Here is a 14,271-nt window from a genome sequence, read left to right on the forward strand (position 1 = left end):
TCATAAACAATGATTGCATTAATTGGTCTATTATATGTCTAATGAAAATGTGCTCAAAGTGTGAGTTAGAAAAGTATGGATTTTCTTCAATCGAAGTTTTTTATTCGATAATCTGACATTCGATATATTTGAATAATACGATAATTTTATTCGTATTATCCAAATACACACTTCAGTAACAACTGCGGCCTAACACAGTTAAGAAATTGAATTGAAAAAGTTTAGTGCGGTGGCCCTGTAATTGAATATTTTTTGAGAAACACCCCAGCTTTTTGTGGTAAACTCAGGCTTTTCTTTTTCGAGCGACAAAAGAGAGAAGAAAATATAGTGATTGTGAAAATATCAAATTCAGATTTCAACGGATTTACATGTTTCATGGCGTCTACATACCGAAAATGTGACTTTTCGACACCCGTCCTTCCGGTCCGTCCGTTCGGCACACTTTTATATGCACACGCCTAGAGGCCATACCGTTCAACTTATCTACACCAAATTTTAAACTTAGGGTTTACTTAGTATTCTTACAGGAGCTTTTCCATTTTTTCCTACCACCTAAAATAAGTGTGGTTTACGAACAGCCGAAAATCGAAAAACGCTATTTTCTCAAAAATGATTTTAACAATTTTGTTTATTTTTCATTAATCAATATTTAATTAACAACCCTATATTGCAGTATCAGATATTTCTCTTAGAAAAATTTACGAGGGGTAGTTTATTCTTGGAGGTGACTTTTTCTCGACGATTTTCTCAGAAAAGACCCTGGCGAATTTTGTACACACTTCATAAATAAATATTTGACCTTACAACATGGTATAAGTCAATTGACCTGAAAAATATATGAGTAGTAGTTTATTCTTGGACTTGAATTTATTCCCAGTGAGTTTCTCAAACACGACCAGTTGGCAACCCTGTATCTCGACAACGAAGCTGAATTCGAAAACTGTGGGAGGACCATTTGTCTCCTTTTGATGTCACGAATCACCTCCCGAAGTTTGTGGACATCTTTCAGGTTCACCCTTAATGAAGCTTCTTTTCGAAAAGTTAACTATTAACTTTAGGCATTGTTTATCTTTTTTTAAATCACAAATGTCGTTATTAATTTTAAGGCAGAGAACTACTTCTTAGAGAATAGATCTTGAAAAATAATTTTAAAACTTAGACTTTTGTTTTCGAGACATTCCAGACAAGACGAGACATTTTACAAGCTATCTCGTGTCCAAAACATTTGCCTCGTATTATCTTGGATGTCACAAAGCGCGTCTTGTCTCTTTCTCGAGACATGTCTTATCTCGTGCGCATTCGTTAACACTTAGGAAGATTTATCTTTCTACTCAAAGCATTGTTTTTATAATGGTTGCATATTTATGATAATTGCTGTCCACATAAATTACAGTCCTTTCAGTTGAATTAATTATTATTATTATTATTATTGAAATTTCAATATCTAGTTTAACGTTGGACGATTATGCACCTACGCTAAGGGAGAATGATGATGAATGAAATGGTGAAATGAAGAAAGTGGGAGGAAAATGGAAAATCTCAAGAAAACACATACCCATGCACACGGTATTTGTCCACCTCAAATTTCACTTGGCACGAAGTGGAATCGAGCCACGGACCCCCTGCACCAAAGGTCCCTGCAATGCTTTATTATTATTATTATTATTATTATTATTATTATTATTATTATTAATAATAATAATAATAATATAATAATAATAATAATAACAATAATAATAATAATTGAAGCGAGCTTAACGAGTTTCAACCGTACGACTCAACCAACATTTGGGTGCCTGTTCGTTCGTCTGCTCCTCTCATAAAAGACTTTCATTTTAATGAAACTAGTAAGTGCCTTCTTTTAGCTCTGCGAAGTAACTATTGCTTGGAATATGAATCTGCAAAACATAAGAGGTAAAATTAACCAAATGGTGCAAGTTTCCACTTATATATACAAAACAATTTTGCAATATCAACTACGTGAATCTTGTCCCATAAAGAAGCCGAAACGCCTACACCGAAGAGCCCTCCGAGATTTGATCATTGTCCACACGGACAGAAATTGTCATTTGAAGCCAAGACTTTAATATGAAGCCAATAATTTCTTTAAAATAGACGAAAAATTCGGAAGTTATAAGCATTTTCATATTTTTGCCTTTTCCCATAAGGGAGCCGTAGCCCCCTATACTGAAGACCCCCCCGGAGATTTGATCATTGTCCACTCGGACTGAATTTGTCATTTGGAACCAACACTTTAATACGAAGCAAAATATTTCTTTAAAATAGACGAAAAATTCTAAAGTTATAACATGTTAATAATTTTGCCTTTTCTCATAATGGGGCCGTATTAGCCTACACTGAAGAGCCCCACGAGATTTGATCATTGACCACTTGGACTGAAATTCTCATTTGAAACCAAAACTTTAATATGAAGCCAAAAATTAAACTTTTACATCAATTTAAACTGACTGGGTTCCGGTTCCCCCCACTATTGTTTAGTTTAGTTAAGTGGTAATTTGTGACAGCTTCACATCATCAAAAGAATGTTTCACTTCCCCTCCCCTCCCCCAGGAGTTCGTGTTGGATCCACCACTGGAATCAATACACACTCTTCCTATTCTTTTTGTCACCCTTGATTGTGTAGGGGCTCCCTCGTACAAATAAAGAAGCGGTAATATTACAATCAAGGGGCGCTATATATTAGGTATTCTTTTAGTTACCTACCCCTAACCGCACAGGGCCATCTTTCGTAGAATAAAAAATATTACGTGATATTCCAATCATGAAAGGGGAGAGGATGCTGTAAATATATTTCTTATTCATTTTGTCTGTCCTGCTTATCAAAAATTACTTTCTGTTGGAAGGGTACTGAAATGAGAGGGGCAAAATAAAAAGTCGTACCCCCTCCTACATGGTTGCTCAAATAAGTACTAAAGAAAGCATTTTAAACTAAGATATTTAAGATTTAAACTACAAAACTAAGATATCCTTACATTATGTAAGGATGGCATATTCAGGATTATTATTATTATTATTATTATTATTATTATTATTATTATTATTATTATTATTATTATTATTATTATTATTATTATTATTATTATTATTTTATTCACGAAGAAATTAAATGTCGACTAAAAGCAGGGAATTCGTGTTACTATTCGGTTCAAAATCTCTTGTCGTCGCGAATTCTGTCGAGGAATTTGAAGCTTAAAATATATAAAACGATAATCATGCCTGTTGTTCTGTATGGTTGTGAAACATGGTCGCTTACTCTGAGGGAAGAACATGGACTGAAAGTATTTGAGAACAGGATCCTGAGAAGAATATTCGGATCCAAGAGGAACGAGAATGGGGAATGGCGGAAGCTTCATAACGAGGAACTACATAGTTTATACGGTTTACCCAACATTGTTAGGGTCGTCAAGTCTAGGAGGCTTAGGTGGGCAGGTCATGTAGCTAGAATGGAAGAAAGTAGAAACGCTTTCAAAGTCTTGACTGGTAGACCCATAGGAAAACGACCATTAGGAAGACCTAGGCGCAGATGGGAGGACAATATTAAGATGGATCTCGCAGAGATAGGAATACAAAGTAGAAACTGGATGCAATTAGCTAAGGATAGAAGTCAGTGGAGAGCTTTTGTGAACGCGGCACTGAACCTCCGGGTTCCATAGGCCATAGAGTTAGTTAGTTATTATTATTATTTGAATGTTTTTGGAGCACCGAAATTTTGTGAGACGAACAATGATATGTAGAGGTTTAAGATGGGTGGTCATAGAGGAGGAAAAACCAGGATTTTTCTCTGTCTGACTCTCTAACGTAAAGATTATGTGCTGAAGGTAAGAAGCATCGTCATTCTACAATAGGTTGCCTTTACGTAGAATATCAATTACTTGAGTTCTCCTCCTTCGGTCTACTTACCTTATGTAGTAAATTCAAAACAATTTCAATTCAATACAAATACATTGTAAAACTTTTCCGTAATTAAACATCTAGGGAAAATTAAACATTTAATAGGGAAATCTGTTATCAAAATATCCAAACACGTAGATAGACGACTATCTAGTGAGAAATATTGTGAAACTTTATACAATTCTCCAAATTAGAATTAACATTTACTGGGAAACATTCGTTATGCGCCAGCGAGCATATGGTGAGCAGTGAGCACAGGGGAAATAATTACGAAACTGTTTGCAAACAAAATTAGGGACGCTAATGCAAGTGCGACAACGGCATTTTTTCTTTTTTTGGTATCGTCATGAGTTTTACACATACGTTACAATTTGATTCTTTCCCACATAAAAAAATAAATAAAATAACCGTAATGTAGTGATAAAAATGATAACGGAACTTCCATGGGATCGAACCCACTACCTTCAGCATACAGACCCGTTGCTTTAACTAACTGAGCTATTTGTTTTTTTACGTGAACTGAGCCTGTTCCGGTAAAGACGATATTTCATTACGATCGTCCTACCAGTTCGTCCTTTTCCATAGATAATTTCCACTATTTGCTCTATCTTTATGTTAATATTTAGCATATATTCATATATTTGGAGTTTGCAGATAATGCATATAATAAGACATACTAGAAATATTCGTTAAAAGTTTAGTTTGTAGATTTAATCCACATTTCTCTCAATGACATAGATGTCGCTGCTTCGTGTTGAAATGCAGAATTCCCTCGCGTTCTTGAAAATTTCCCACTTTAGTAGAGTTGGTAATTCTCGAGATTTCTGTCGATTTAATGTTTTTTGCTTCTAATTTCTTTATTTTAAGCTAATATCTAACACAAATATTAAAAACGGGTTTGTTATTAACCTGTCCTGCTGGGGAAACCTTCCGAAATTTCGAACATATAAAGAAAACGGAGATATTTTCAAAAAACTTCAAAATAAAGAGACGCGTCATTTATTTTGCTCATGGTAGTACCTTAGGAGAATCTCTATTTACGGATATTACTGCATTAATCCCTAAACTGCCTAACTAACTTCATCGACAATTATCGTCCTATCAGCCTTTTATGCGCGGACTTCAAAATTTTAACACGGTGTCTAGCGCTTCGCAGGCCCGTATCCAGGAGAGTACAGGGGGGCCGAGCCCCTCCTAAATTTTTGTTGGTCTCCTAAAATTTTCACGGTAGGCTTGCAAATGAACTATAATACGGTGATGAACTATCATATGATTGGATCGGGCCCCCTAACTTCAACCGGTCCCCCTACATTTTTGGGCTGGCTACGGGTCTGGCGCTTCGTTCGAAACACTATGTGGGAGAGTTAATAAGGTCCTGTCAATATGGACGTGGACAACAAGCTTTAATTCATGAAACATTAGCTAACATAAGGATTTTATAGCTTATTATGAGACTGCTTCTCCTACGCCCGTTGCTATTTTATCTACAGATTTCTCGAAAGCTTTCGATAGGGTATCACAGGAGTATCTTTTTAAAGTTCTACAAAAATTTGGTTTCAATGGTGCTTTTTTGTCCATGCTCCAAGGAGTATATCATAACAGGACAACTAAGCTAAAGTCAATGGTAGTCTAAGTTCTGTCATTCCTTTCTGTACTGGTATTCTTCAAGGTGATAGCATGTCCAGCCTTTTATTTAATTTCTCGATTGCACCTCTCATATACTTGGCACAAACCAGACTCACTGGCATACAAGTTTATCAAGCTTCCATTTCTGTCGCGAGTTATCTTGATGACGTTCATTTCTATGTCAACAGCATTTCTACCTTAGAAGACATTTAGAGCCTTCTACACAGGTATCAACAAATTTCCGGAGCGATTTTAAATAAAGACAAAACAAAACTGCTATGTATACACCCCAAATACCGGACTACACACAGTTCGTACTATACGATTACTGACTCAGTTAAAATCCTAGGTATTGAATGGTTCAGTAACATCAAACAAACCATTAACTACAATTCTGACATAATTGCAAACAAAATACGTGGTCTTCCAATACGGCATAAGCCTCGCACTATGAACCTGATCAGTAGGAATATATTTCTCAAACAAAACAATTGAGTCTTTTGTGGTATTTCTGTCAGGTTTTTCCCTCTTCCCACAAAAACATGTAAATTCCCCAACAATCACTCTTTGTTATTTCTGTGGCAACACAAGCTGTTACGCATTGCACGTGATCAACTTGTGCTCTTACCAGCTCAGGGTGGTGTATCTTACATAAACATTACCCTCCAGGCAAAATTACTACTGGTGAAAAGAAGCATTGAATTGTTTACAAGTGATAAGATCAGTGTGTCGTCCTCTGTTTTCTCTGCATGTTTAGGTTGTATTGACCTTGAAGCTCCGATTCATATTTTTCCTTGGGGACTCGGAATCCCACACCTGTGTGAACCCATCTTAGATATCACTTATGCATTAATTGAACGAGCACAAATTGAGTTAATGCCTGTCAAAGCCCTCTACCGACATTATCTAAGAACACAACATATCGTCATGCCTCACATTCAATTGAAAGAACCACAACTTCATTGGAATTATATTTGGCGAAATATTAATGCTCTCTTTTTAACTACCTAGCAAAGATCTCTTTGGTATTTTATTGTTAACAATAAATACAAAACGCTAGACAGACTATATCAGCTCGGTATAGTGTCTTGTAATCTGTGTGACTACTGTCATAATATAGATACTCTTGAGCATCGCTTACAATATTTTACAGAGATTCAACATATCTGGAACCAATTTCTTACACTCATAAGTAAGATTTGTCATTCTTCACCATGTCATATTACTGCTACTGATGTTCTGATATATCCAGATTTTAACTATTTTCCGAAAGCAAAATATTCATGGCTTAATCAATGAAAGAACAAAGACCACCAACAATCGTTCACGAATTTCTGCTTGAGATAGGAGAGCTCTACAAACCTAAGTAGGCTAAGTACTAAGGTAAGTGCGAAGTAGACATAACCTAACCTAAGTAACCTAGTAGTGCGTTATTCCACCTTACTTCTGCCTCTCGCTTCGCCCGTTCTTCCCTCTCAAATCCGCACTCCCCATTAACTACCCACAACCGTGGTCCGCGTGGCCCGCCAGTCTCTCCTTTAGGTTAATCATGGATTTCCATATGTAACTGTGTTTCCTCCCCCGTCCTCACACTCTCGAGGTAACGTAACAGAACATTACAATTACATAGCATTTTTTAAAAAATATTTATGCTAAGTTCTTGTTTAAAATCTTAAATTAAACTCGTTTTATATAAATGAACCACCTGCACACTATACCAAGAAGACACATACCAAAACAGCTAAAAAAATACTATAATGTTATTCAAAGCTACACTGAAAAAAAAACGTATGCGGCATACATAATATCGTATGTTACATTTGTAAATCCTGTAGTTTGTGGACTTAACGTACAGCAAGCGTATAACTGAAAACGCATGTTTTATAATACTTTCTGTATAAGTGTTCCATCTATACATACTTTCCGTATGAAACAATATAGGCGATCAGGATCTTACATACAAATGGAGATACATAACATATAGCTGAAGAAGGTAACATATACGTATATATGTATGTATGTATGTAATATAAGGAAGACTGTTAGACATCAGACATCCTGCAACGTCATGATGTAACACCTAAGGGCAGTGCCTATGTAGCATACGGATAACGTCCGGATAACTATCTATATGGCACAACCCGGAATTTAATCCTTAAACTTAAAAGTTAAATATGTTCACTTGCTCAGTTACTCATCTAATTGGGTAATTTAGCTTAACTTTATTCTTCTACGAGAACAAACATATGAAAGTCTTTGCAACCATTACTTTTTCGGTGAATGTTTCACCACAGTTCTTGTTTTACATATCACACCACAATAATTTCGACCCTACTAGAATCAATCGCCTTTAACGGAACTCGGAGCTCTTAATTCAATTCACAACTAATTGTTCCACAGTTAATCTAAGGTTTGCTGTTGACGAGGATTTTGCAATGCATGTATGTACTACAACTACAAAAGAAGAACAATAACCTACCGCCGTTACTGCAATCGACAAAAGATAAACGCTTTGTTCCTGCTCCTGTTTTTATGATTTGGCTTGCAGCAAGCACTTCACACTTCGTCTCCTACCTCCCAGATCGATATTACAACTGTGGCATAAGTATTATGAACATATTTCTTCTTTTCGTAAAAACTTGTTTCAATATGTATTGTGTCATTTCATATCGAGATTCGAGAAGACTGATAAACTCCTTTAAAATATGTTTAGAAGTGTTCGTCAAATATTTAAAATGGAAAAATTCTTGGTATAATCTCTTTATATTGCATTTTATTCTTAGTGTTTACACATAGAATTAATCGAGATTTTTTGCAAGCCTTCCATGAAAATTTTAGGGGGGCCAAGAAAAAATTATGGGGGGACTTTCCCCCCCCCCCGTGGATACGGGCCTGGCCTGAACCTCTCTATATGGCAAATTTGATCGTGATCGGTCTCGTGGTTCCAGAGTTATTGGTATATATATAGTGTGTTTGAAAAAGAACTCCCTAGTTTTAATGTGTTCTAGAATCTGTATAAAGTGACATACACTATTCTAGTTTGTGGTGTTTGATTCATCAACTCTCCAATTTTGGCTCCCCTGCAGTTGGCAGGTCTGCTTGAATTTGAGACGGCACCAGTGCTGTTTTTTCCCCTCTCATTCCTCAGTTCAGTCCCGACAGGCGTGCAGTGGCGAGCAACTTCGCAACAATGTGTACTCCGCAACAGAAAGCGCAGTGTGTTATTTGGCTTGTGAAAGCTGAGTCAGTTATAATAGTGCAACGTAATTTTAGACGTCAGTATGATGGTGAACCACTTACAGCAAAAACTATTCTTCATTGGCTAAAGTCTTTCAAGGAAAGCGGTAGTGTTTTAAAAGCAAAGTCACCAGGTAGACCGAGAACTTCTGAAGATGTTGTTGAACAGATCGTGTTTCTTGTGTTCGGAGCCCGAAGAAGTCATTGGCCAGACGTAGTCTACAATTAGGAGTGCCTAAAGGTACTGTGTATGATGTTGTGCATAAAAGACTTAAGCTGCGTGCCTATAAATTGCAACTGCAACTATAAATTAAAACTGACTTTCTACACAGAATTGATGATGATGTTATTTTTTTAAAAAAGATTCTCTTTTCTGATGAGGCTACATTTCATGTCAGTGGAACAGTTAGTCGTCATAACTGCAAAATTTGGGGGGCAGAGCATCCACATGAAGTTATTCAGCATCAACGTGATTCTCCCAAAGTTAATGTCTGGTAAGGTTTGATGGAAGATCGTGTGATTGGTCCTTTTATTTTTGTAGAAAAAACAATAAACGAGGATGTTTACTATGACATGCTGACAGAGTACGTCTTCCCCAAATGGACGTTATTGAGGCGGAAAGGGGCTTGTGTTTTTCCAACAACATGGCGTTCCACCTCATTACAGTAACCATGTGCGTGCGGCTCTTGACACTTGCTTTCCAGGAAGGTGGATAGGCAGGTCTGGCCCAATACCTTGGCCACCACGAAGCGCAGACTTAACCCCACTGGACTTTTTCTTTTGGGGCCACATAAAAATGTTGTGTACACTGAAACGATCAGACATCAATCATTTACTGGAAAGAATCGTCGTGGCGCTTAGGACAGTTACATCCGAAATGTTGGTGAATACGTGGCAAGAAATGAAATATCGTCTCGACGTGTGCAGGACCACAAATGGATCCCACGTTGAAAAAAACTTGAAGGAATTCTTTTTCATGATATGTACTCATTGATGTAAGTTTTCATTCATTTCTCAATTAAATTTATACTTAAAACTAGGGACTTCTTTTTCAAACACCCTGTGTATGTATGTGCAAAAGTCTTTGGTCGTTGGGTAGATTGTCAATAAAGCACATAATGCACAAATTTATTTGTTACAAACTTCGAAATAATAGTTTACTATATACAAGAAACACTGATTATAAGGAACACCCCAGATATAGATAGAAGTTTTATTTAGATTGTGCTCTGGTCAATGTGACCTCCATGAGCACTTATGACAGCCTTGCATAGAGTTGGCATTCGAGACACCAAGTTCTCGAGGATATCACAGTTTATATTTCTCCAAGCATCTTCCAGACATTCCCAGAGTCTTTTAACGTTTGTTGGGGCCATTATGCGCACTTTTCATGCGCTTTTTTCATACTTCGGTTCATATTCTCACTCATACTGTAATAAAAGCAAAATAATTTGGAATTAATATTATACATATCAAATTAAGATCACTATACAATACAGCAATACTTACAGCAATTTTTCCCTGTACATTTTTTTTACTACGTACAGTTACAATATTATTATACGTTAATTTTATTATTGTCATAATTATTTTTACACTGTAATATACTTTAAAGTACAGCAACCACTAAACCCGAGATACACTTTTCAGTCGATGTGTGATTGATCTGTGAACTGCGTACGTTTTCAAACGATGTACGAAGTTGTAACTTTGCCGCCTTCTTGTTCATTATATTCGGCAATTCGAGTAGAACACAAATCAATATTTCTCTTTATTTTGATTGCAAACCCTATAATATTGCTTTTGACCAAAGACTTTTGCACGGTATATATATATAGGCGGGGATCGAAGAGGGGCCTATATGGGTATAGGTCTCCCCTTGACGCTCAGATATACACTGGATAAAATAGGCTTCAATCCTGCTTCACACTGGATAAAGCGGCAAACTATGCTTTAGCCTCTCCCTTGATCATATATATATATATATATATATATATATATATATATATATATATATATATATATATATATATATATATATATATATATATATATATATATATATAATGTATATCCTCTCTTCCTCCCGAAAGTAAAATGATAAAAGCACTTACAGGCTCGAACCCCATCTATATTGAAAATTTGATCGATGTCGGTCGGGTGGTTCAGGCTATGCGAAGTCACAAACATAGTTACTTTCATTTTTATATGTATGTAGATTAAGAACCTTAATATTTAAGTTAGATTACTTTATCTCATGTTTTTTTCTGACTACCACTAATTTGTCTTTTTATTCTTGTGTGCTTGTAGAAAGTTTAATCAGATTCTGTTTTTAAATACAGGCTTTTCCTGGCACCTGGAGACGAAAGGTACCAGAAAAGAAGGTCGATGATGACGATGATAGTAGCGATGAGGAAGGAATCACAAATAAGCCTGAAAATGCATACAAGGTTTGAAAATATTATATGTTTATTTTTAGTAAAATATAGTAGTCTAATTCATCACAATAGCACTACGTTATCGAGTTGTGTGAAATTTTGACACAACATTGTTGTTACTTCAACTCCGTTGCACTTGGAGTGAAGTATTATAATGGTAGTCGTTGAATCAAATACCTGACATGATCAAAAATCTTATTAGTAACACGCCATTAGGTATTGTTTTACAGAACCCATACAGTTACCAAACATCTTTTACAGAAATACCTTCTGTCTTATCAAATGGCATGGTTCTTATGAGAGATAATAAAGTGTGGGTATGAGGATCGAATAAACAATAAATGTAAGTGGGTACTAGGATCGAAAGAAATTCGGCGACGAAGTGGAATATAGTACATATAGGAAAAATAGATGGCAGCATTTCTACTCATGTAAATATTGGCAGAAAATTATTTTTGTGAACGATTTCTGAAACTATAATATTGTTCTTTATTTGGTGTAAATATCAAACATACCGCGTAAAGCTTTGCTCATAGCAAAAACTTACAACTACTAAAAGGTCTTACTATCAGTTACTGTATATTTATGATACGCATGGAAGACCATTTGCGTGCTTGAAATTACAGTACTGATGTGCTACATGATACACAGCGTTTAGAGGTAGCTGTGAAATGCACTTATTAATATTAGTAACATTAACAGTTCCTGTTCACCATACAAGTTGGGGTGTTACTATAACAGATGTTATACACCGTATGTGTTTAAAAAAACACCGTCGCACTGTTTATATTTCCGCCTTCCTTCATCCATTCACCTATTTCTGTAACAGCGCTCCAACACCATCTCTCTGTCAAATTGTAGCACAAAGCCTGTGTTAACCGCAATACCAAAGTCTTGATATTGAAATAACACTCAAAAATGGTAATTACGCAAGAGACCACTTGCCTGTGTTAAAGTTGTGTTAAATTAACACATGCGCGCCGACTACATGGGTGCTTTGGGACTCCGGCACCCACAAAAATAATCTTGTGGGTGCAGCACACCCACAAGATTTTTAGTTTGGACGTGGGTTTGAACCCGTTTCTCTTGCGTGTAAGTCAGTCGTGTTACCGACTGAGCTAGGACACTCCCAACTTATCATTATAGTTCCGGTATATTTTACTTTATCACAGCACAGCCTTTTATGACATTATTCATAAAAAAATTTAACAAAAAAAAAAAAAATCAATCAAATATCGAGACTTCCCTGAAAACATAGGCTAACATGTCCCACCATTGATATGCATCCATATAAATTTTGGAAAGTCGGCGCCCTTGAATTAACACCATTACATTTTAGTGTGTAGATATACACTATCCATGGCTAGAACTGTTATAGTCTTGGAGCCAATGGCACCGACTTTCCAAAATTTATTTGGGTGCCTGTCAATGGCGGGAGTGTTAGTCTATACGTTTCCAAGAAGTCTCGATATTTGATTTATTTTTAGTTAAAATCTTTTATGAACACTGTCATAAAGGGCTGTGCTGTGATAAAGTAAAATATGCCAGTACTATAAGGATAAGTCGGGACTGCCCTAGCTCAGTCGGTAACACAGCTGACTTAAACGCAAGAGAACCCGAGTCCAAACTAAAAATCTTATGGATGCGCCGCACCCATAAGATTATTTTTGTGGGTGCCGGAGCCGTGGAGTACTCACGTAGTCGCCCAGCATGCTTGAGACCCTATAGTCAAACTTATAAGTAAACTAGCAAGTTTTTGCATCGTCCTTTAGTGATTTTTGAAAAAGAAATTATTTACTATAAGTATACTGTCAATTTGCATGAACTAATAAGCCGTGTAATCATTTATTTTCTTATGTTTCAAACTTAACGTTTAGTAACTTTTATTCCATGTATTTTTGATCTAAATAGAATTTATTTTCCGAAAATTTGAATAAATTTAAACGACAGCTTTGAACGTGTTCTAAGTTGGGGACCAAAGGTTCGCATATGATAATATTCCTTTGCAAAGTAAACTTCTCAAAATATATTAACCATTGTTACAAATATGGTATTGATCGGATACGTTTCATCGATCGCGTACGATATATACATAATATTCTTTTGGCAGTTTTTTTTTTTTTTTTTTTAAGAAAGAAAAATTAAATGAAGGCTAAAAGCAAAGTAAATACTTTCATCTGTTATGTGATCGAGTGAAAGTCTGAAAGGCAGTCTTATTATAAATTGCGTCGTTTGTTTTACAAAAAACATATACATATACACACAGGGTGTCTCAAAAGTCCCCTGACATAGGGTAACTCTGCTATTATCAGAGTTACAACAAAATGTAAGAGGAAAAACTGCCTCCAAATATGATGTTTTCAATCTAAAGTGAACGTTTTGGGCTGTACACTCTTTGCGCTCAATGTTAAATAAAGATGCAACGTTGCCATTTACCTCGACCCACAACATAAGTGATTGAAATTACTGCTTCAAATGGGGTTGGCTATCGACAGGTTAGCCTAAAAGACAGTAACTTCATTCTCTTATGTTCTGGGTCCAGGTAAATGGTAACGTTGAGTCTTCATTTAACATTGAGCGCATAAAGAGTGTACAGCCCAAACGGTTCGTCCGGTTTTAAAAATTCCTTCACTTTAGATTGAAAACATCATATTTGGAGACTCTTTCCCCCTCTTACATTTTGTTATATCTCTGATAATAACAGAGTTACCCTATGTCAGGGGACTTTTGAGACAATCTGTATATATATAATTTGTCTTCTGTTTACAACCATTTCTATATTCATATTTCTGTTATTGTGTGCAGTAGAAACATGAGACAAACGGCATTGTATTTCTCCGTTTCATGGTCTTCATGTTTTCGTCTATCGATCCATTACAAATAAATAAATAAAAAAATAAAAAAAATCACTTCATTCCCGATGCCTCATTTTCCCTACCACATCATACCTCCGTTTGGCAAATCCTATTTGATACTTCTGTTTAACGTAAACCGTATATCGCTAGCGTTTCTCGTTTCTTCGATATTTCAGGTAGCACTTTCTGATGCCTCACCCTGT

General features: G+C 36.0%; 1 protein-coding gene across 1 annotated transcript in view; it reads left to right on the plus strand.

Moving 5' to 3' along the window:
- The window catches only part of LOC145669323 (uncharacterized), a 70,163-nt gene that overhangs the window by 38,010 nt on the left and 17,882 nt on the right, over positions 1–14,271 (plus strand). The window contains exon 2 of the mRNA XM_081737631.1: positions 11,118–11,225. Within this exon, the coding sequence (XP_081593757.1) occupies positions 11,118–11,225 (108 nt within the window). The remainder of the gene's footprint in view (positions 1–11,117; positions 11,226–14,271) is intronic.

This window comes from Thermobia domestica, chromosome 13, assembly GCF_964235325.1.
Source record: "Thermobia domestica chromosome 13, izTheDome1.hap1.1, whole genome shotgun sequence".
NCBI lineage: Eukaryota > Metazoa > Arthropoda > Insecta > Zygentoma > Lepismatidae > Thermobia > Thermobia domestica.